This window comes from Pseudonaja textilis, chromosome 2, assembly GCF_049901715.1.
Source record: "Pseudonaja textilis isolate UNSWEBS1 chromosome 2, rPseTex1.2, whole genome shotgun sequence".
Taxonomy (NCBI): Eukaryota; Metazoa; Chordata; class Lepidosauria; order Squamata; family Elapidae; genus Pseudonaja; species Pseudonaja textilis.
The window spans coordinates 111967073-111990632 of record NC_141991.1 but is presented as its reverse complement, the minus strand read 5'-3'; the positions used below and the strand labels follow the sequence as shown (position 1 = coordinate 111990632).

Below are 23560 nucleotides of genomic sequence, written 5' to 3'. Positions count from 1 at the left end.
TTCTGGTTCATAAACATTCCTTTATTCTTAGGACATCCGAAATAGCATACATCATATCCATTTTGACAATTTCAACTTTTCCTTGACTTTCCTATTCCATGTCCAATGGAAAGAAGAAATTAGGAGCAGTTTCTGAAGTATACAAACTCTTTTAATCGGTGCCAAAAACACACTGCTTGCTTTAAAGCAAATATATAAAACATACCGAATTGTCAAACCAATGAACTCTTAAGATTTTTTTTCCTTAATATAATCATCTGATAAAAATTCTGTACTGTAAATCTTTGTAACACTATAGGGCATCCCACGTTATATCATTTCAACAATTCTATAGACCATTTTGTCTAACTCCAACATTAGATATCCTTGTATGATTTTGAACAGGAAGCAACTCTCAATTATGCAGATGAATATAGTATAGAGAACACCAACCTCAGTTGGAATAAGCCTCATTTCCAGAAATATTTCTAGACTCAGTGCTTCCAGCTGTATAGAAAGTAAGAAGGAAGGCCTGTAGAAGTGAAAGAGAAGCGTGGGCCAGCAAGGAATCAAGCAAAAGAAAAAGTGGAAACTACTCTATTCCTGGATTTCTCTATTCAGGCAAGTCACTAATTTACCTAATTTGAATAGAGAAGAGGCTTCAAAGAAGCCTGGCCTTGGAGCAACTCATTTTTCTCATGGAGAACTAAGCCATTCCCTCAATAAAAGATTACAACTGGGAAGCAATCTATTGTCAAGAGAAAGAGCTGCATAAGCATTCTCCCCTAAGGCTGCCACGAGAACATCAGTATGACACTGAGGAAAACTTGGGTCAAAATGTCTGGATCAAGGAACTATTACAAGTGGTTTTATATAACTGTATAAAGCACTAGTGCATAGACATGTTTGTCAAATTATTGTATTCATCCAGTAACATGTAATCAGTACATTGGTTTGGACATTTGGTACTTTCATTTTTTCTTTCCCCCATCCCTAATTTTATGAAATTACAGAATATAACCAATGGCACTTGAAGATCAACTAGTCTACTCCAACTCCCTGTGCATTTCTGGGAAATATTATTGGAATCCTGGCAACACCCTTAACAGAAATTATTTATTCTCCTCTAAGAGGGGAGAGGTGACATTTGAAAAATTGCAATCATTCAAACCACTAGGGAATCTTGTCATGAAAGCCGGTAGCATCCAACTCGACCTAAATTTTGTTACATATCCAGCATGGATAAAGGAATATGGGAGATCTCCTGCAGGACCTAATGATCCTACTAGAACACTGGAGCAAAGGATCTTGTTCGTCAAATTTTTTTTCCTCCATTTATATTTCAGAGATGTTTATCTTTCATTCAGATTGTTGTCTGTCTGTTTTTGCTTCTCAAGACCAAGTGATGACAAATTCCTCCCCCATCAGCAGAGAAAGCGGAATAGTAAGGACCTGAAGAAGTGACAAGGGAAGTTAGTTACAATTGCTCAAAACAGTATCAGGTCATCAATGTGAGAAACATTACGCAGTAATATAATTTATGCGGTATGAATGTCCATGCAAAGCAGAGGAGAGAATGGAGCTTTAGATGGTGCACTGGAGCCTCTTGAACACACCAATGCACTTACCTGCACTGAACTACAAAGTTAATAGGGGTATTACAAACCACACGGAAGTTCCTCCCATGTGAATTCTGCAAAGTTTCTGCATTAAATGGAAGTTACTGCTTAGCGCTGAAGAAAATCATCTATTACGATAGTAATTACCTTACAAAACTAAACAAAAATACATATCCAAATTGATGACTAAAAAGGATGTGTGCAAACTCTCCATCTTCATTTTATATCATTTGAAATATAGGCAGTCCTTGACTAACGGTCACAAATGAGCCCAAAATTTATGTTAAGCAAGACAATTGTTAAGTGAGTTTTGATCCATTTTATGACTCTTCTTGCCACAGTTGTTAAGTAAATCACTATAGCTGTTTAATGAGTAACATGCTTGTTAAGTGAATCTGGCTTCCCCATTGACTGTGCTTGACAGAAAGTCACAAAAGGTGATCACATGACTTTGGGACCGGCAATAGTCATAAAAATGAGTCAGTTGCCAAGTGTCCGAAATTTTGATCATGTGACCATGGGGATGTTGCAACTGTTGTGAGAAAAACAGTCATAAGTCACTTTTTTCAGTGCCGTTGTATCTTTGAATGGTCATTAAATGAATGTTTGTAAGTGGAGGACTACTCGTATTGGCCTGTTGCTAGCTGGGTGGGAGGTACAGAAAATGATGCTGCGTAAATGCCGGACAGGGAAGCCATTTCTGGGGCTGAGGGCCATATTCAACCTTATGCAGCGAGAAAGAAAGAGGGGAAAAGCAAGCTAAAAAAAATAATTAAGTGAAAAATAAATATATGCATTCTGGCTTTAGCAACATAGCAGTGTCTTCTAAGGCAGCGGCCCCCAACCTTTCGGGCACTAGGGACCAGTTCCATGGAGAAACGTTTTTCTGTGGACCGAATGGGTGCTGTTTTGCATGCTGCCTGCATCCCGCAGATGGGCCTTCACTTGTTTGCGCAGCCCGGTTGCTGGCATGCCATGGCCCGGTGCCTGTCCATGGGCTGTGGGTTGGGGACCCCTATTCTAAGGGACTCAGAAGAAGAATATTTTCCTTTATTTTCAATTGCTCCAAACTATTTTTTCCTATGTATATCTTAAGCACACTCAACCTAATTTATTATCGAGTAGAACATTTTAATAGAATAAAAAGCATTGAAAAGATAAAACAATTCAAGAAAGGTCAAGTTAAATTTTACATGAAGGTCCCCAACAGATAGCCAGAATATTTGTCAACCTTTGTTTCTTAACTTTGAAATACACACAGTTTCCAAGCAGATGCTCACCAATAAATAGTTAGGCAGTTGGCTACTTCAGTGTCACAGAAGGAAGGACTTTGGGGAGTTTCACTAAAGTTGGAGGAGGGTCAGTTTCCCACATCTTGTTTCAACAGCAGAACTAATTTTGAGACTCCTAGGAAGCTTATTTCTTAACTATTGTCTCCAAATCCATTTATGTCTCTAAAATCTTTATCAAAGTACCACTGCAAGATGTTATTTATTTATGCATTCAATTTCTATAGCTGCCTAGCTCAATCAATGACCTTGGAGGGGTTACAATTCCAAAACCATAAAAACGATCAAAACAATAAAGAACTTTTTGAAAACAATAAATTATATTGACAATTTTTGGACTGGGTTCTCACGCAGAAACTGTCTGAAGGGCAAGAAACTTACTTACCTTGGTGTCAGTTCGGTAAGAAAAATCCAAGATGGGGATATCATTTGCTAGGACCCGCCGGGGAGGGCTGGGAACACCTAACGCTAGCACCTGTATCAGAAGGAGCCCGTCTATGTGGCCGCTAAGTCGCATAATCTCATTCGCTAGCACACCCTGCAACAAGAAGAAAAGGAGAAGTCGATGTAAGTAGTACAACAACAGGCAGCTTTCAGAGGTCAGGGGTCAAACTTTTGGAGAAGGCAAAGGACACAGCAGGTGGAACCACGATGCAAATTTGATGGAGTCATGATGCTTAGATGCACATTAAATAATATCCAGATTTTTCTGAGCGTTATCTGTTTTTGGAAGTATTGCCGCATGATTTTTTTTCCTCTGCCTTGTCATGGTGATGTATGTTGTCCTGCTGTAGTGCAGCCGAATACAACTTCCAGATTTGATGTAACATGGCACGGTAGTGAAATCCCACGAGATCGTTCTCTTGGTTCCCCCCCATATAATTGGCAGTGCAAGTAAAACACTTAAAAGCAGCAAGCAGCTAGATCCTCGAAGGATCAGGACAAGAGGAGAGGATTTTTTTAAAAAAACTGACAGGACTGAAATATAAAAGTAAGAAAAAGTTCGATTATTAACAGCCAATAGTATATAGTTCAAGTGCTCTGGAGGGTGAAAAAGTGGGCAAGTGGCACTTGTTCTACAACCCCATATACCTGTCCGTTTTCCTAGAACCGCACAGCAGTTGCAGTTGCTTACCAGTCACTGGAGATACAGGACTGCATGTAGAGAGGGTGCCTGGTTAAGAATGATCTTTAGGAAGAAACATCTAGCTAAGAAAAAATGTGTGAGGATTTCCGCTAGTCTCAGCTTTGTTTTCATGTTTTGGATAACATTGCTACAAAAAGGCAACAACCTTATTAAGGTTGTTAAGGTGCTGTCTATGTGTTAATCAGTCTATCCTTGAAGACAACTGGTTCTGTCCACTGCCTTCCTATCCAATCTCAACATAACTGATCAGTCTGCCCTTTGAAGTACAACCTGCAACCCTCTATCCCTGTGGAACATCATCCTTGCATCGATACAATTGGCTTCCACCTTGACACTTTTCCACAAGATCCTGAAAACACCGCCCTGCTAGTGAGCCTGGGGATCCCAGAGTGATATGGACCCCATCAAGGGGCTCACATGTTTGTTGTTGCCAGGGAGTGTTATTGGTTTTTTTATTATTATTATCAGGGTTTATCTTTGTAAGCCATCCAGAGTCACCAAGCGTGAGACGGGCGGCAATATAAATTTCTTTAAATAAATAAACAAACCCATAAAGTCCTAAAAGCCTTTTCTGAAGTGAACATCAACTTCTGGAAATCTTATCCCTTGCACTTAATATACTGTATTTAATACTCAAAACTCAGCCACTCCTGGCTGTCCTACTTTTTGCAACGTGGCCAAGAATACACCTGCCAAAATTCAAGCGTGGCCCTTGGCCATGAAAAATTGCAGACTCCTGCTGTTAATGGGGACAAAACTCAGTTGTGGAAGGGCACCAATCAAAAGAAGGTTGGCCATTGAGAAAGCAATTCTCTTATTCAAATGGACTTAGAACGTCCACAGGGGGTTTTCAGCATGTTGTGCCTTGCCATCTCATCTACTGCCCTGCTATGACACTCTTACGCAGATAGGACAGGAAGGGAAACAAGGTACTTATGACCACAATGGAGACCAACATTTCCATTGCTAAGCAGGACAGCTGTTAAGTGAGCTTTGCCCCATTTTATGACTTTCCTTGCTACGGTTAAATGAATCACTGTACTTGTTAAATAAGTGACAAGTTTTTTAAATGAATCTGGCTTCTCTGTTGACTTTGCTCGTCAGAAGGTCGCAAAGGGGGAATGGAGAGCAAGTCCCTGGCCCACACTTCTGAAGTATTCAACACAGGTAGTCCTCAACTTACGACCATAAATGACTCCCCAATCTCTGTTGCTAAGCAAGACAGTTGTTAAGTGGATTTTGCCCCATTTGATGACCTTTCTTGCCACCGCTGTAAAACGAATCGCTAGTTTTAAGTTAATAACATGGTTGTTAAGCGAACCTGGTTTCCTTGTTGACTTTGCTGGTCAGAGGTTTGCAGAAGGTGACCCAAGAACACTACAACCACCTACAACATGACCCAGGGACACTACCACCGTCATAAATACACACCAGTTGTCAAGTGTCCAAAATTTTGATCACATGACCATGGTGGAATGCTGCAACGATTGTGTGAAAAAAAACCCAGTCATAAATCACTTTTTTTCAGGGCCATTGTAACTTTGGTCACTAAACGAATGTTTGTTGAGAACTATCTGCACTTGGGAGTAATCCAAACTAGGAAATAACTGGTTAAAATTTAATCTGCTCTGGCTAGCACAGTTTAGCTATCGAGAACAAATGCCTTACTTCCAGACTCACATTTCTTGCCAGAAAGAAGATCTGTGTGTAATCACCCTTCTCAAAGGTCTGCAGCCCTTCACCGTCATCCCAGAACAAATCGCCTCTGGCCACCCCTTCCAGTGTCAAAGCCACGATGAGAGTCATTCCATTTGAACGGGACTCTGTGGTTGTGAGAGCAGGCTCCTGAAGAGATTTGCAGTAGAGACAGAAGCGCTATCAAAGCAGAAAGGCCCCAAAGCCTTCTTCACTTTAGTACATTCCCTCCCCTCCTCCTCCTATCCTAAGCAAATCTTTTTTTAAAAAAAACCATTCAAGCCAGAGAATCTACAGCAATATTGGGCTGCCATTTTCCTATTTTCTGGCAAAGCAGCAGGAGAAGAACTGGTGTATTGGACCTACCTGCAAAGGAAGAATGTGACCTCCACGGATATGGACATTGATCGTGTCAAGTGGAGCTGGTAGGAGAATCCACTGGCCCTTGCTGTGGATGACAGATCCCTGAAGGCCCACAATATATAAAAGTCATCTAAGACAAGGTTTGTGCTACCAAAGCAAGAATCAGACAAGGGAGGCTGGCATCCATTCCAAAAAAAAAAAAAAAACTTGACAGAAATCCCAGGCAGTGAGCACATTCAGACTTAGAAAATTCTTTTACTGTAGCAGTTCTAATTAAAGAAGTTTTAGACCCATATGGCATTGGATTTTTAAAGTCTTGCCTAACCTATAGGACTGACACTATAGAAAAGAACAAGTCTTAGCAGGCACAAGACGACAGGTAGGAATAAATGGGTCAACTGCAGCCATGTATATAAAGTTTAATGATTGATTAAGGCAAAGAGTAACAGACATTCCATCTGAGCCTCTGTGAATGCCAAAAGCCGCACTCACCGTGAGGATATCATACCATGTCCCCAAAGGAAAATAGCCAGGCATTTTTCTTATCCCTTCTTCTAACACAGGAGTAATGAGGAGCCCAGCTCCCCACATGAACTGCCTATCAATGGTCCACGTATATGTGTCTTGTGGGAACCTGCAAGAACGATAAAAGAACACGACCACTTCAAAGAACTTCTGGCAGTCAAACAAGAAGAAAAAGTCATTACAAAAGGTATTTCTCCCATGTGTAGATCTATTTCCTTCAGCCAGAACTGAGCAAGAGTACCACCACGTCCTTCTTTGAGGACAGGAAAAAGATTTTGAAATTGTCTTTCAGCCTTGTATCCCACACTTCTTCCAAGTCTTACCCAGCCTGACGCTGAATTCGCACCATGATGGCAGTTACCCTAAAACTCACTGGGATGGTCATCGCTGAAGACTACTTTATAATGGTTCAGAAGCTAACCTAACCCGCACAACACAGCCATTCTCTGACTTACTCAAAATAAAGAGGACGGGCTACTGTCTCGCCTGTAGAGTGGGCCTTGTGGAACAGGGTGTAAAGATAGGGCAACAGGGAGTAGCGCAGGGAAAAGGCTTTCCTCATGGCTTCTTGGGCTTCCGGGCTGAAGGCATATGGCTCTTGAGACTGCAAAACAGAAAGGCGAAAAGTGAGTGCAAGGTTCCTGAGACAGAAATGGCATTTTTTTCTATTTGCTAAGATGGGATTCAGGAAGTTCTTTCCATACTGAATCTTTTTTTCTTCCTGCTACTAGCATGTTCTCCCTTACACGACACTCAAAAGAAGAATGCAGTTAACAAGAATTGAGGCATTAAGGCCTAGTTCACACTATACACTAAAGCCATCATCTGGTTTATCTGCTTCTAGTTTAATATATATAAAACCAGTACAGAAGGCCCTAGTTTATGGTTTATTTTAAAATTGGGACTCAGCCAGGTATGGCTTATTCTATAACCATAAAGAAGCCTTAACCTGATATAGTGTTAAACCAGATAACAGAATATCCCTTATGGCATTATCCCACAGCTCGGTGCTATAGCAGTGATAGTATTAAAGCCACTGAACTTGCGGTATTATATCAGTAGGAACATGATCAATTTAGACACTACATACTAATTCAGTCATTCCTGTGGCAAGATGGTGAGATTTTCTTCTGAATAAGTAAGCGTGCATATGAGTGCATTATAAATGAATCCTAGTTTTTTGTGGTTAGTTAATAGAGGATTGACTAAAAAACCAGTATGTTGCCCTGCAATTAAGAAAGTATGTAGAAAGAGAGATTGTTTTTTCACACACAAGAAGTACAAAGACTATTGTTATAGCTTCCTATGACAATTTGTATTTCTTTGATTTTTAAATATTATACTGCCTTAGAGGCTGAGTATTCTCTGCTTCTTAGCCAGTATTCTTGAATCACTAAATTAACTTTTGGCGCCTTGATTGGATAAATGCACGTTACATACATTTTAAAAAAAACTTTTCTTATTATAAAGCTAGATTTTACTGTTTGCTCCAAATACAAAGAAGATTGTGTAATTTATTTTCAATTTTAAGAAAGAAGAGGAAAAACCCAAACACATAAATATCATTTATTATGTGCTTGCTTGCAGTGATTTCAATCTAAAAGCTACATAATCATTGATTTACAATGAAAGTAAGAATACTAGCCTTGGCTACAAGCTTGACAGGAAAAAATCATAACAAATTGAAGCCTACTTCAATTTTTAACTTGTTGAAAAGTTCATGGACTTCCCTTAACCCCTGTCTTTGAACATGATGTTGTTAGAGAGACCAATCAAATTCTAAGAAACGGTTCACTACCACCTGATTTCCCATCCTAACCGACTTAAACTTTCTAAACCAGTTCCCTAAACCTGGTGCCTCTAGATCAGTGGTCCCCAAACTTGGCAACTTTAAGACTGATGGACTTCAACTCCCAGAATTCTCCAGCCAGCATAGCATAGAATAGCTGGCTGGAGAATTCTGGGAATTGAAGTCCACAAATCTTAAAGTTGCCAAGTTTGGGGACCCCTGCTCTAGATGTAGTAAGATTATCGCTCCCAGAATGGCCTGCCAGCCTGCTGCTTTGCTCCATTTTGTCACAGCCCTCTCCAAATGAAAATAATGGCCAGGCAGACGCAGAGACATCATGCTTACCTTGCTTCCCCGGTCATTGTGGTTTCGCATGAAAGGGTAGAATGCGCCCAGTTGGGTCCAGCGTACACACAGCTCTTCCGTTGTGCTGTTCAGAAACCCACAGATGTCAGCCCCGACCAATGGCACTCCATAGAGATTGAAGAGCAGCATTGCTTTAAGAAGACAGAGAGTGTGGATTAGGAAAAACCTTGGACAGTAAGCTCTAGAAAGCAATAGGAGAAATGCTGAGGAAGCTGGAGGAACCACAATATCATATCTTTCCAGATATAATCTTCTTCTGATATATTTTTCTTTCCAAAGGAGATACAAAAAAAAAAATCCATGACAGACAGGCAGGAACTTGGAAAAGTTCACAAAATGGTTTCTACAAATACTTGTACCTGGTATACTGTAGTATAAATGCTCCCAAACGCTTATGACATCCCCAGTCCAATGGCCGGCATAGTGTCCATGGCTGGCAAAGGTAGAACGTGAGATCACAAATGGACGCTTTCCTCGCACTTTCACCAAAGCACTGGGAACAGAAAAAATGTAATCAAAGGACCTCAGTGGATCTGGAACCTGGAGCTTTCACACTCCCAACTAACTAATATAATATGTAATTTGTGTCTTGGGCAGAATCAGAGGAATAATTATCTACCTGGCAGAATTCCCCTTCATACTCACTCGTGTGTTGCAATGGCTTCAGTCAACCCATAAAGGCTGTGCAAGTTATAGTGGGAAGACAGGTACTGCCTACTGGAGGCACAGAGGGTTTTTGCCTTCAAGGTTCCACCCAGCATTCCTGCAAATGTAGGGGGAGAAATACTATATAACCAATGAAATTGTGGAAGCCGCCAGGCAAAAATGTGTGAGATGTGAAGAACTGAGTTTTTTACATGTCCCAGGGAGCTTTGGATCCCTGGTTCCTGGCATAAAGACATCCCTCCTTGATTACTTGCATCTGGGTCTTACAGGGAGGAGGCTAGAAGATTCATAGAGAGCTCACTAAGAAATTATTCTATATCCAGTCTCAATGCAACTAGACTTGAGTCAGCTCTTGACTGGGTGCCCCCAAAACTAAAAACATTGAACAAAGTCAACAAGTCGTCTTAAATATCCAGATTCAAATGTTTGCAAAGGTAGGTCAAAGAACTGTCGAATGTTCAGAATCCATGTTTGCATTTTTCAAAAGCCACATGCATCCAGTGCTTATGTATCATTTGTAGCACAGTTGTACATAAAGTTTATATGTGTACAATGTATTTCAGTCAACAATATGTTTATTTTCCATACTGAAAATCAGTAGGATTTATGCTATTAAGTATATTCTTTCAATTTTATTTTAAATCCTTGTAAATTGTACGCCAAATCTTCCTCACTATAGGTTATTCAGCAACTATTTATTGTTCAATTACCTGACAGGTATTTGCCAGAATTTTTGCAATGTCCTGTTTTATTAGAAGCAATTAGTTGTCTGCATAATTATTTAGAAATTGTGCTCAAAAAGAAAAAAACAAAAGCCCAGCATGCATTGAATCACAGTTCCACCAAATTACTTAAAGAGCCTCTTAAATACACAATGGCTGGTTCATAGAGTATCCTAAGCCAATAGGTAATCTGTTTGATTTGATCATATGTTAATTGAGTCACTGCAGTTTATAAAATATGGTTCAGGTTCAATATTATATATAAATCAGAACACTCTGATTTGTTCAGTTATAATTTAAACAAATTATGGTTTAAGGCAATATTGAAAGCCAGACACAAACATGCACGCACACTCACACACACACACACATGCACACCCTAAGAGCTACTGAGTGGAAAGACAGATTTCCATCTTATCATATTTATCAAGATAACTGTTAACTGGACTAAACTGAAACCATGTTTTAACAAATTTAAATTAAAAAAAAAGGAATATAGTAAGTATTTTGTGTGTGGACTTAACCCACTGTTTTGTCCTTTTCTATCCCTCAAATTTGATTTCACTTTTTTTTTAGTTGTCCAACTAGACCAAGGGTGTCAAACTGGAGGCCTGCGGAACTGGATGCCTCATGCACAGTCCCCAGCTCCACAAAGGGGAAAAATGCCATAAAATGTCATGTGGTGCCATTAGTTTGATACCCGTGAACTAGAACATGTTTGCCAAAAGCATCCCCTCCAAACAAGATCCTCCTCCTTTTACCTGGTACATATGGGGGGTTTTCAAGCTTGTTGTTTGGACAATCTTCCAAGGAACCATCCACAAAATTTGATGGCTCATTCATGTCCTAGAAGAAGGAAGAGAAAGAGATTCATGTGTCCTATTTTTCTAAATTAGAACTTCCAAGACAGGAATCTCATTTTAAAGAAGCAAAAGCATCATCAACCAAAGAGAAAGTCTCCCAACTGTTCAACATTCAAGTCCCAGGATTGGAAACTCACTATCCACATGCCATCAAAGGGCACTTTGTCATGGAAATCCTTGACCATGTCATACCACCACAGGTGAGTCTCTGGGTTGGTGAAATCAGGGAAGACAGTAGGCCCAGGCCAAACCTGGAAGATAAAAACCAGAGCTGTGTGTCTAAATCAGTAACCCTTCTGTATCGGCTACGGTGATGCATTTTAGTGTATCTTTGGAGAAGGAGCAATAAAAAGATTAACACGCTAATTGTCAGAATAAAAATACATTTGTTTGGAAGTTGAACCCATTGCCCTTTCATGATATTGTACAATAGTGAAACTACAAATGCAGCTATATTCAACATCTGTATCTTCATATCTGGATTTCAATGGTTCAACATCAAAGGAAGACATGAAACATGAGAAATGCTCATAAGGGAAACTCTCTCTCTCTCTCCCTCCCTCTCCCCCTCCCTCTCTCCCCCCTCTCTCCCTCTCCCTCTCTCTCTCCCTCTCCCTTCCTCTCCCTCTCTCTGTTTTCTTAAGTTTTATATATATTTATTATAAATATATTATATATGCATATGTATATGTATATGTATGTGTACGTGTATACACACACACACATTTTTCCCCACTTCCCTTTGTTCTATTCTTCTTTTGTGGTCTACTAGACTACTACAGATTTACATTTCACCATATGGCATCTCCCTCACCGAAGCCTTATCCTTTCTCTACCAAGGCTCATGGCAGGAGTATCCAAAGAACTGGTCACTGGCTTCAAGATGGCAGGCCTGGCTGTGCAAATGAAGCCCACTACTTTTCAATGTGTTTCATTGCATACATTTAAACAGGAACAGGGCTTTGACTGACACTCCTGCCATTTTGAACCCAGTGACTGCTTCTGCACAGGCCCATGTTCATGGGTGATCCATCAAGTCTCACCCTTCCAATCAAAGGTTGTCCTGTTGCATTAACGATGAAGACCCCCCGCTTCAGGCCTTCATCATAGGGCCTATAACTCCCAGGGGGGCTGGTGCTGCTGATCCCTGGATCCTACAAGGAAACAGAAGGAGAGACATCTGTTTAGCCCTAATGGATTTGATGGGAGTATGAAAATGTGAAGGGCACAGGACACAGTTGTCTCAAGCAAAGGAACAAAGCACAAGGCGCTCTTTCAAACCTTGGCAGTACTTCAGAGTTGGGAGACAGATTGTCAAAAAAGCACACGAGGCATAGGAAATGAACATGCCTTTATTTATATGTGGAGAGTCCAGATTATGGCATTTTCACAGTGGGAAAAACAGAAGCAAACGTGACATTTTAGGAGGAAGAGGAACATCCATTACTGAAGTTGGGCAACAGCACACAGCTTGTGGATGATCACATTCTAAATGCAAAACATGGGTGGAACATTAAAAGGTCATAAAGAGAGCAACCTGTTACATGAGTATGGAAAGTCATTCGTGCTGCTGTTGCTTCTTTAAAAGTCTAAATACATGAACATGTAAAGTTCTCTGTGGTTTCTAGGTCTGTATAATTTTCCTTTCTACTCTGAAAAGCAGAGATGGGTAATCTGAGGTCTCAGAGATGAATGCTTTATTCCATTATTGTTAAAAATCTAAAATGTGGATTCCTGCCGTTGGAAACAGAAACCTAGTCCCATCACAATTTATCAAGAACTCCAAAATCCCTCAGGGGAGGATAAAAAAAAAATCAGACCATCCCAATCTTATTGAAACATATAAGAAAGCCACACTGATATTGTACTATCACCTGTCTGTCTCTCTTCCAAATTTTCAACAGAGACTCCTTTGAAAAAGCTACTTCCTTCATTGTCCCAAACATAAATGACTTTTCCATTCATATGACCCCCACCTATTAAAAGATTGCAAATGTGACAGAACACAGGTAGTCCTTGACTTACAACCAAAATTGAGCCCGATTTCTGTTGCTAAGTGAGATATTTGCTAAGAGAATTTTGCCCCATTTTACGACCTTTCTTGCCACAGTTGTTAAGTGAATCACTGCATTTGTTAAATTGGTAACATGGTTGCTAAGTGAATTTGCCTTGCTCTCTGACTTTGCTTGTCAGAAGATTGCAAAAGGTGATCACATGACCCCGGGACACTGCAACCGCCATAACTAGGAGTCAGTTACCAAAATTCTGAATTTTGATCACATAGGGATGCTGTAACAACTGCAAGCATGAAATATGGTCATTTGTAACTTTTTTCAGTGCTGTTGTAACTTCGAGCAGTCACTAAACAAACACTTGTAAGTTGAGGATCAGCTGTATTAGTTTGACTCAGAGAAGGGGAAGAATACTGAGAAAATATATTTGAGTCCTGTAAACGTAAAAGCTGGGAAGCAACTCAAAACAACTTTGCCTTGATTCTGTTAGGTATAAGCTGAGATATTGACAAGTTTTCAAGATTTTGTCAAGTTACCATAAATGCATTAAATTACATTCCAATACTTCTAGCAACTGATCGGGCCTTCTCAAATATAGGCTGACATATGACAAGGAATTCTGCTTTACAGAATCTCCTACCAAACTAGGAATATTTCCTAAACTGGAAGACCTAGATTGCATTTTCCTTGCAAAAGACTCTCTACTGCATTAGGGAGGGCTGGACATAGAACTGCATCATCTACATTTCATTTAAGTCAACTTCAATACAGCAATATTTTGGTGGGCAAATAGGTGCTATTATAAATCCAATATATTTTTATTAGATAAAATAAATCCAATAAATAAATAAATATTTTGAACCACTGCAAGGGAAGCCCCTCAAAGGAGAATTCAAGATTCATTAACTTACCACAATCATGACATACCTCCGACCATCATGATGGAAATCATTCACCATGTCTGGCATGTCCCTGAAACCATCCTTGTTGAAAGTGAAATCTCGCTTAGCGTCCATATAATCCAGGTCATTCCATTGTACGTCCTATGAGCCCAGGAACGAGATTCCAATAAGAGCAAGTTTGCATCCCACCTCACTTTTCTCTATGAACAAATATTCTATTTGAGTGTTACGCTGACATGGAAGCTGTACTACTTCACACAGGTTGAGTATCCATATCACGTTAGCCCATGATCTGTTTTATAATGGTTTATTAAGTACATTATAATTAGCTAAGTTAACACAATCCATTAATCCACATTCAACCTTGACACAATCTATTAACCCTTATTTGCAAAAATTGATGTCTGAATTCAGAAAACATTCCAAGCTAAAACCAACTCAGAAGTTTTGGCAGAATCCCTTTTTATTTTACTGTAATATGTAGGCTTTTTTTAACTATTTATTTACACCTGCTATTATTATTATTATTATTATTATTATTATTATTATTATTAATAATAATAATAATAATAATAATAATAATAATATGAATATGAATATGAATAAGTCAAGGTGGCAAACATATCCAACACACCTTCCTCCTTCTATTTGCCCAATAACTACAATCCTATGATGTGAGCTGGGCTGAGAGAGAATGACTGGCTGGCTTTTATGGCTAAGGCAGCACTAGAACTCACAGCTTCCCACTTTCTAGCCTGATGCCTTAACCACTAGACAAAACTGGCTCTTTTTTGTATAGAAATATTTGCTAAACTGTATCATTTAACTTGCCTTCTCCTTTATGTATTCATTAATATGAATTTGAGCCTAAGTTTATAATAATTCATTTATAATAATAATTTTGCTCTTGCATCAATTGCGTTTCTTAATCTCTGATTGCAGGTGATTGCCTGAGGAATTGATTGGGCATCGGAAAAGAACCTCTGAACTTAATAAAATGCAATCACATTATGGCTCAGAGAAATATATGAACCAGTCCAAGGGTGAGAGAGCAGCTATAGTCAAAGGTAATTCAGAGACGGCACCTACCAGGGGAAAAAGAGCTGTAGTCATGTTTTTCACCACTTCCCGTGTAATAGCAGTGGAAGTGTATCCCCAGCGACAGAGATGGAATCCGAGAGCCCAGTAAGGAGGCATGAATGGGTAGCCTAGAGGAATTTAGAGAGAGAGAGAGGGAGGGAGAGAAGGGAAGGGAGAGAGGGTTTGGGAGAGAGAGAAAGAGGGATGGAGGGGGAGAGAGAGAGAGAGAGAGAGAGAGAGGGATCAACATTCAAAACCTCTCAAAACCATAGGCACTCCCGAATCTATCATAGCAAAATAATTTAAATAACATACTCACAATATGCCTGAACCTTTCAACCCCAAACCCAACCTAGCATGGCTATTTTCAAGGTTAAGCTTACATCTAAGACCCTGCTTTGGATTGCAGCTTAGGCGTATAAAGGGCTGCTTCTAATACCTAGGCTAAGTTAGGATATAGAGTAGAGAGAGAAAAATGTCATTGCAGACCCTGGATTTAGACTCTTCACAGATAAAGTGATTTTTTTAAAAAATGTAGAAAGGGCAGATAAAATAGACTTAGCACGTTATTATCAAACTGTGGATTATCGTTTCTTCAGAGAAGCCTTTCTTGAGCTGATGCCTTGCTTATGTTTTGTACAGTATATCGGCTGGGAATTTCTGAGAACTAAAGATGTCAAGCATTTAATAAGCCAACTTCAAAAAGGAAGTTCAAAGGCTCTTCTCAATCTCTTCTGCATGCCTTTGTGTGTGTGGGGGGGGGGGGTGTTTCAGAAATGTAAAAAAGATATCTTATCTACCCCAAACTATTCTACCCTGGTAACTGTTGGAGGGAGTTCTTCATGAAGGATACATTTTCAACTACTCCAATGTTTCTCAACCTTGGCAGTTGAAGCCCATACATCTCTGAAGCACATACATCTGCCAAGGTTGAGGATCACTGATCTATTCTTTCCTGAGCACCATCCAGATGCCTGGACTTCAAATCCCAGAATTCTGCAGGCCACTGCTAAGAACTTTGGAGTTTAAAGCCCATATGACTGCCCAGATTGTTGGGGGCAATATGCAAATAAGGCTTCTAGATTGTAAACCTCCCATAGAGTGCTGTAAAGCGCTTGGTGAGGTATATAAACCTAAATGCTATTATTGGAGAACATCCAGATTGGATGAGACTTCTAATTAGTACAACAGAAGCCTGAATCAGGGTTATTTCTCCCATCTCTCGGATTTATAAGTGCTCCAGCACCAACACACCATTCTCTGATAGAAGTCCATAAGCTAGAAGAGCCAGAGATTTTCTGGCAGAACACTTCAATATTAATGACAAAAGTAGTCCTTGCTTTCAGAAGTGTTTAGTAATCACAGAGAACTACTAAATAACTTTCTTGAAAGGAAGCCAGTCCTCAAAATGCTGCCTAGCTTCACACAAGGGAAGATGCAAATGCTTACCAATAACATCCATGTACTGGCGCACCACACTGCTTGGATCTGGGCCCAAGAAGACATAGAAATCCAAGATACCCCCAGTAGTTCTCCATGTCAGAGCTGGACTGGGCTGCAGTAACACATCTACAAGACAAACAGTGGCTTGGAAATGCTACTAGAAGGACACAGCATACCACCTGTACATTGTAGAAATACTAGCAGGATTTTACTCCCACAACCTCCATACAGCCATTGTATTCCATTATCAGACACTCAGCCTTGGTTGGCTGCTTAATGGCTACTCTTGCCTCTATGCTGACAAAGAGCTGTTTCCCACCATATAGCCAGTTCCCTTTAATTGAAAGAGGTACAAATATTGTCCTTTTACATTCAGCAGATGTTTAACTATGGAGGAAAGAAAAGGAAACTTAAATAGTATTTGTCAGATCAGAGCCTTAGTGTAATTAGCATCATAAACGGCCTTAATTCTCAACATAAATAGTCAGGGTTACGCTAGTATACAGTGTAAGTAATCACAAAATAGCAGTTAATAGAACAAGCTAAATTGTTGAGGCTAAAAGGCAATTACATGAGCCAAACCTTAATTAGTAGACCAATTTGATTAATAGACAAGTCTTGTTTGCTAGTTAAGGGACTAGGCTAGAAGCCAGGAGAGTGTGAGTTCAAATGCTGCCTTAGCCATGAAAGCCAACTGAACGCTCTTGGGCCAGTCACCTCTCTCAGCCCAACTCACCTCACAAATACAAAATAAAAAAAAGTCAGAATCTCTGCTCCAAATCATAAAATGGCTCCTTCAAATACACATGGCTTTGGTACACACAAATCATGGTTAGGTTATTTTGATCATATCTAAGCTTGACCTAATAGGGATGTGATCTGCTACAATACCTACCCATAGCATTGCTGTTCAGTAAGAAGACTCCGTGGGCCAAACCACCCTTTTCTAAAACCACGTAGAAGGGGTGGGAACCATACAAATTGGCAGAGGGCTAAAAACACAGAAATAATACTGCATAAGGTCAATGCTGTATTGGACAACATGAACATTTCAGCAATGCCTTGAGCTTTTAGCACTTCTTTGGTAGTCTCAAACAAGCAAATACTTTTTCTATGATGGCCCCTTTACACTATTTTTTAAAAAATCAAGTGTCAATTAAATGACAGCCTAAAAAGTCTATCAAGCAATTGGATCAAGCAAGCTTTTGACTCTGTTTTCCAGGCTTCCATAGATAGAGGGCCAATCACCAGTACAGCATTATATCTGCCATGGTTCATGCCAACAATGTGGGGTTTCATGGACAAAGGATATGCTGAGAATGCTCTCCAGAGCTCTCAAAAGCTTTGCAGAGAACTACGGTTCCCATAGGAAGAAGAAATTGCAGACTAAAGCCGATTAAACAGTAGAATGCCCAGGTGGGATCTGTCACCTAATCTTGCAACATGACACTATTCAGAATTCCAGTCAAAACACACAACTTAATTCTACTTGTCATTATTTCTTCTTCAAAAGACCCTGCTATCATATGGCCATTGAATATAACTCACATTTCACCGGGTAACTGTATGCTTGTGGGTTTTTTTTCTTTACCCCTCATTATTTCTAAGTTTTTGCCAATTTTGCACAAAATACTGGAATTATTCCTACGAAATTTGTGCACCAGTGCATGCTAAATCTGATCCTTAGCCCTGGGCATACGAACTTAAGATCAGATGATCACTGCATACCATCCTGATTAAATTCTTAATGACCCTGTCCTTTCAGGAGACCTTGCCACCCTCCTGTCATTTACCACAGGTGATATGTCCCGATTCCACAAAGTAATTTTGGTCCAATTGACACTCAGAGTAAGAGGGGTCAGATGTTCACCCAGTCCGGAGATGAAACTTGATGGCAGAGCAGTGGAGATCTGAAGGAACTGGTCAGCACAGAACAGAGGAGCCACAGTAGTATTCAGCCTATTGGGAGAAAGTGGACACTTCCACCAGCAGTTTACAAATAAAGCCCCCTTTTTCTTTGACTTACCTCAATCTTTCTTGGAGGCTACTTCCAAATTCCTAATCTAATCTAATCTAATCTAATTCAGACACTGGTTGCATGGTGATCTACGCAGGTGTCCTCGTCCAAGAGTATGCTACTGCATGTCTGAATTCATCTTTAAAAATTCAGTTATGGAACATGAGGTTCCCAGAGATGCTCCTATCTCTTATGGGTTCAGTATTGTTCAATAAAATTATTGTTTCAACAAATCTTCAGGACAGCAATAGCAATAGACTTATATACTGCTTTATAGTGCTTTACAGCCCTCTCTAAGCAGTTTACAGAGTCAGCATATTGCTCCCCCAACAATCTGGCTCCTCATTTTACCCACCTCGGAAGGATGGAAGGCTGAGTCAACCTTGAGCCTGGTGGGATTTGAACTGCCAAATTGTAAGCAGCTGGCTGCTGAAGTAGCTTGCAGTACTGCACTCTAACCACTGCGCCACAGAGGATGATTGTGGGCATTCATCTATGCTTATTTCTGAAATGGTTACTAAAATTTTTGTGAAAGGTTCTATTTGTGGCTTTCTATTTTTGGTACATGGCCCAGAATTGGCCTGATTGAGGTATCTGAGGGAAAGACCAGAAGAATGAAATCCAGAGTTAGAGCTACTGCACGTCAGAAAAGATAAAACTCAACTCAGTGTCTCAATAATGCTGGTTAGAGATGGCTATTTCACATATTATATATTAAGTACATTGCTTTATACTGCAAAATATAAATCCACAAATGATACAAATACCTATTTGGAAGATATGCACATACATCAAAAGCCTGTAAATCCTTTCAGGTGAAGGCAAACGCTGGAGTATAATATGAAAATAGTCCTTCAACATCCAGAACAGAAGCACTAGTATAGCACACTCTCTCTCTCCCTCCCTCTCTCTCTCTCTCTCTCTCTCTCTCACACACACACACACACACACACACACACACACACACACACAGGTTTCCCTATATTATCGTGATACAGCTATTCAATCTTCATTAGAATGATTTTCTGCTAGTTAAATACACTGAAGTAGAGGACTACCTGGAGCAGCAAAGTCCAGAGCTACTTACAGAACTTGGCCATTGGATTGTCGAAAAACAATGAGGCCAAAGGGATCAGCAGAGAACTGCACAGAATAGAGAGTCGAGGATTCCTTACTGGTGGTCTTGGGGGTTTCTAAAGGAACTTCGTAGCGTTTCCTAGCTGGATCCTTAAGCTGTGGTGGAAGAAACACAAACATTGTGCAATGCTACTCCAAAAATTGATGGTCAGAAATATCCAGTCAAGTTTCAAAGGGACTTGGCTTCTACTTCAAGATTATTTGTGAGATGAAAATGTGAAGTTATAATGGGTATGGAATTTGAAGTTACAATGAAATCCAGCTCTTCGGTTCATGAGGGCTTTTTATTGTCTGGTTAATTGATTGCCCACCTTTCAATTGATCTAATATGACATTTGATATTCCTGCAACTGGACTGTTATTTCTAAAACAGACATCTATAAGCAGAGCCATTTTTAAATAGTATAAAATAAAATCAAGGCTGCATTCTTATATGATTTTGCTTGGAAATAAGCATCAATCATTTCTGAATTGGTAGCAATGCATTTTGTTTATAATTTCTGTTTTTAGATGTCTGAAAATATATACATAATGAATAAGATACTTACATCCTACATACTTACAATATCTACATAATGTATTTGAAATATTAGCATATGCTGGATGTGTTTTGGTTACAGAGAAAAGCAAGGAATTAATTATGTAACTAAGAGTCACCAATCACATAAAGCCACTATGCATTATCATGATTTATTGAATAATATTAGCTGATTTATACATATTGTCATTGGCTCAATATCAGCAAAGCAATATCAAAAACTTCAGTTCTTTGCCGCCATCTAGTGATAGCTTAGTTTAGGTAGAGCAATTCTAGCTAGACCATAATTATGCTTCATGCAGTATACTGAGTTTATGCAAACTATTAAGCTAAAGCCAATACATTAACCTGATGTATGTACCCAGCCACTTATTCACTTCATTAGCCTTTGAAATTATTTTTTAAGTGCTAAGATTCATAAGAAAGTGAATTCTGGTCCTGGCAGAATTGCCAAAGGCACATAGCCTGGCAATAACCTTCTCTATTTAATTCGAAAAAGATTTTTGCTAGGGTTAGAGCAGGAAAAAGCAAAATTGGAGGATCATGGGCTGTAATACTGATGTCACTAAGAGACAGGTTAGGTACAAAGAACTTGAAAAAAAAATCTAGAACCTTAAAGAAGTCCCTACTCACAGTGAAGTGAAGCCTCCCCTTGGTCTCAAAGATCACATCCAGCTGCACATTCATGATGTCATCTGGCATGAAAGAAGGGACCCTGCGGATCAAGTGGGCAGTGTAGCCAGTCTGGGTGGCAGTTAGGTTTGTTATCTTGTAACTAGAGTAATTGGTAGGAAAGAAACACCATGGCTCCTTGGAAGAGACAGGGACGTAACAACATCCCCGAGCTTGACATTCATCTTGAGAGAGAAGCTTCTCTGGGGCACAATCAAAGCGGCTGTCTGGAGGGATGTTGCATTGCTTGGAGGACAGCAACAGGGGTTCCAACTGTTCTAGTTTCTGTTGTGGTACCTCTGAAACCCTGTCTTGATTCTTACCCCAGTGATCACCCTCTCTTTTAGAAGCAGCTATGGCTGCCTCTGAGGTCCTTGATAGTCCAAGCAGAGTGATCACAAACGCTAGAGTTGAATTCACCAGCATTGTTGTGCGCTTCTTCTTCCACCACAACTTCTGTCAGGCATTGAATTAGCACGGACTTCATGAGATTCAACAAGGAAGAGTTAGTTCCTCAGGAAGTAATAGGACTGATCATCTCCAGCTGTAGAGGACATGCAGAACAGACATGTTAATTCCTGGCTTGTGCTAAGATACATTGTCCAAGTTGACTATTCTTTGGAACCTAACCCTTGTGTTCAAGTTGGGAAGTCCCAAATGAATGTATGTCAGGCCTAGAAAATCTAAAAGTTACTCTTCTATATTCAATATTGATACCCATCAAAACAATGATACCCCACTGTTGTGGGCAAAAGGCAACAGGCCTATTGCTAATTTTTCCTTCTAAGTTGTATCAATCATGTAAAGCTACAGGTACTGATTTCCTGCAGAAAAATTTCCTGTGTCAGGAAATCTGACAACAATCTTGAAAGCGTGGGCATTACTTGGAACAGAAAAACCAAGACGACAGAATTTCCCTATAGGCAAAACAGACCCCATGTTGCCTACAGAGATACTCTTATCATTACATTATGACTCAGAATACAATCTATTATTTCAAAAGTAATTATACAATATTAATTGGAGATTATTCATGTTTTATTATTTAGAAAATGTAGTGAGAATACAAAAATGTTGTATCGATATTAATTACAATTGTTGGTGCTGTTTTTCCAAGCATAAATTTCTAACTGCCTTTTTGGTTTCTCAGTGCTGATTTGATCTAGTGGTTGAGGTACCAGGCCAGAAAGTGGGAGACCGTGACTTCAAGTCCCGCCTTGGGCATGAAAGCCAGATAGGTGATCTTGGACCAGTCACGCTCTCTCAGCCCAATCTTCCTCACAGTTGTTGTTGGGGGTAAGGAGAAAGAAGGTGTGTTGGATATATTCACTGCCTTGAGCCATTTATGAAAATAATAACGGCGAGATACAAACACACCCACACACACAAAAACAAATTTGTGAAAATGTGGTCACTGTAAGAGAAGAACCATATTCTTTTGCAGTAGCTAACAATCAGGAACCTGACAGAATCTTTTCAAACTGACAAATGTTATTAAAAGACATAGTTAAGCGTTTGTGAGTTACAGCCGACTTTCTCAGCTGCATCTGACGAAAGCTTCGGCCATAACATGTGTTAGTCTGAAGAAGTGCTACCAGATTCCTTCGAATTAATGGGAAAGTGTACAGTAGGGTGGTTTTTTTCATACTCGTTGACCCTGACCAAAATAAATCCCACAGCAATCCTGTCGCCTAGCCCGTCCCGCCTCCCTTCACAATTATCATTATCTGTGCAAAAAAAAAAAAAACACAACCCGCGGGATTTCGGGCAGCCCCCCGCTCCCAAAAATGTTCACTTACGCGGAAACAGACATAAAAATTCCGCAATCAGCACAACGCGAAAGAAACAGGAAGATGCCCAAGAGTTTCCAACGGAGCACGTAAACAGCGGGTCACGTGACCAACTCTCCTCCTTCCAGGACGGTGTGGATTCCGTCTGGTTTTTTTGCGCTCCATGCGGACTCGCCGAATGGGCTGAGTCGCAGTCGGAGCTGGGTGAAAATCCGGACTCCAACCAAAGGCACTCTCGCGGCCGTCCGGGTTTTTCTCGTTGTCCGGATTTTTTTATTTTTTTGCAGCCCGGAGATGGCAAGCTCACAGAAAAGAGCTTCGCTTCGGGTTTCTCTATTAAAATTCTTTAAATGAGGCGACGACACGCAATGGCTCGCCTTGGAAGAGCTGCTCCCGTACAAACATTTAGAGGATAGGATTATTTTTCCTAGAGAAAGTAGGAGAAATTTGCAAAACGTTTCCACTCCGTCTCTTTTCACACCTTTTCACACGTTATCACCCCGTTAACAAAGACCCCCTCTCACCGCAGCTGTTTTCAAATCTTGTCTTTCTTTTAGAGTTTAGAGGCTTTGGGGTGATAATAATGAAGACGTCCGTTCTATTTAGTTGCAAACGCAGATCTGCTTTTTAAATTGCTTATTAAAGTAATGCTATGAACATTCTTGGGAATTCAGGTAGAATTGGGAGGTGGATAATTAAATGTTGTCTAGTTACTGCTCTAAATTGAAGACAGAAGGTGAGTGTACTATTGGATGGCTTTGCATAATTTATTAAAAGTTAAGGCCGTTGAATAGAACACTTGTATTTTGGAATTTAGATGGAAAATACACAGGTAGTTATTAAAATATGTCCTTTTTAGCAATGACAGCTGGAATAACACAACAATAATAAACATGGCATTTTATTCCATAATACATGGAATGTTTTTCCATTAAAATGTCCTTTG

General features: G+C 39.9%; 1 protein-coding gene across 1 annotated transcript; it reads right to left on the bottom strand.

Moving 5' to 3' along the window:
• GAA (alpha glucosidase) lies at nucleotides 1–22733 on the bottom strand. The gene is made up of 20 exons (XM_026701797.2): nucleotides 22624–22733; nucleotides 20786–21368; nucleotides 19565–19710; nucleotides 18254–18419; nucleotides 17356–17452; nucleotides 16467–16586; nucleotides 15027–15145; nucleotides 13947–14078; nucleotides 12067–12177; nucleotides 11161–11274; nucleotides 10922–11006; nucleotides 9418–9535; nucleotides 9132–9265; nucleotides 8752–8903; nucleotides 7073–7221; nucleotides 6585–6726; nucleotides 6096–6194; nucleotides 5715–5879; nucleotides 3273–3425; nucleotides 1–1431 (listed from the first exon to the last, which is right to left on the bottom strand). Exons 2-20 carry the CDS (start codon nucleotides 21248–21250, stop codon nucleotides 1372–1374), a joined length of 2727 nt encoding a protein of 908 aa, XP_026557582.2. The 5' UTR covers nucleotides 21251–21368; nucleotides 22624–22733; the 3' UTR covers nucleotides 1–1371.
• Between the last annotated feature and the right edge of the window lie 827 nt (nucleotides 22734–23560).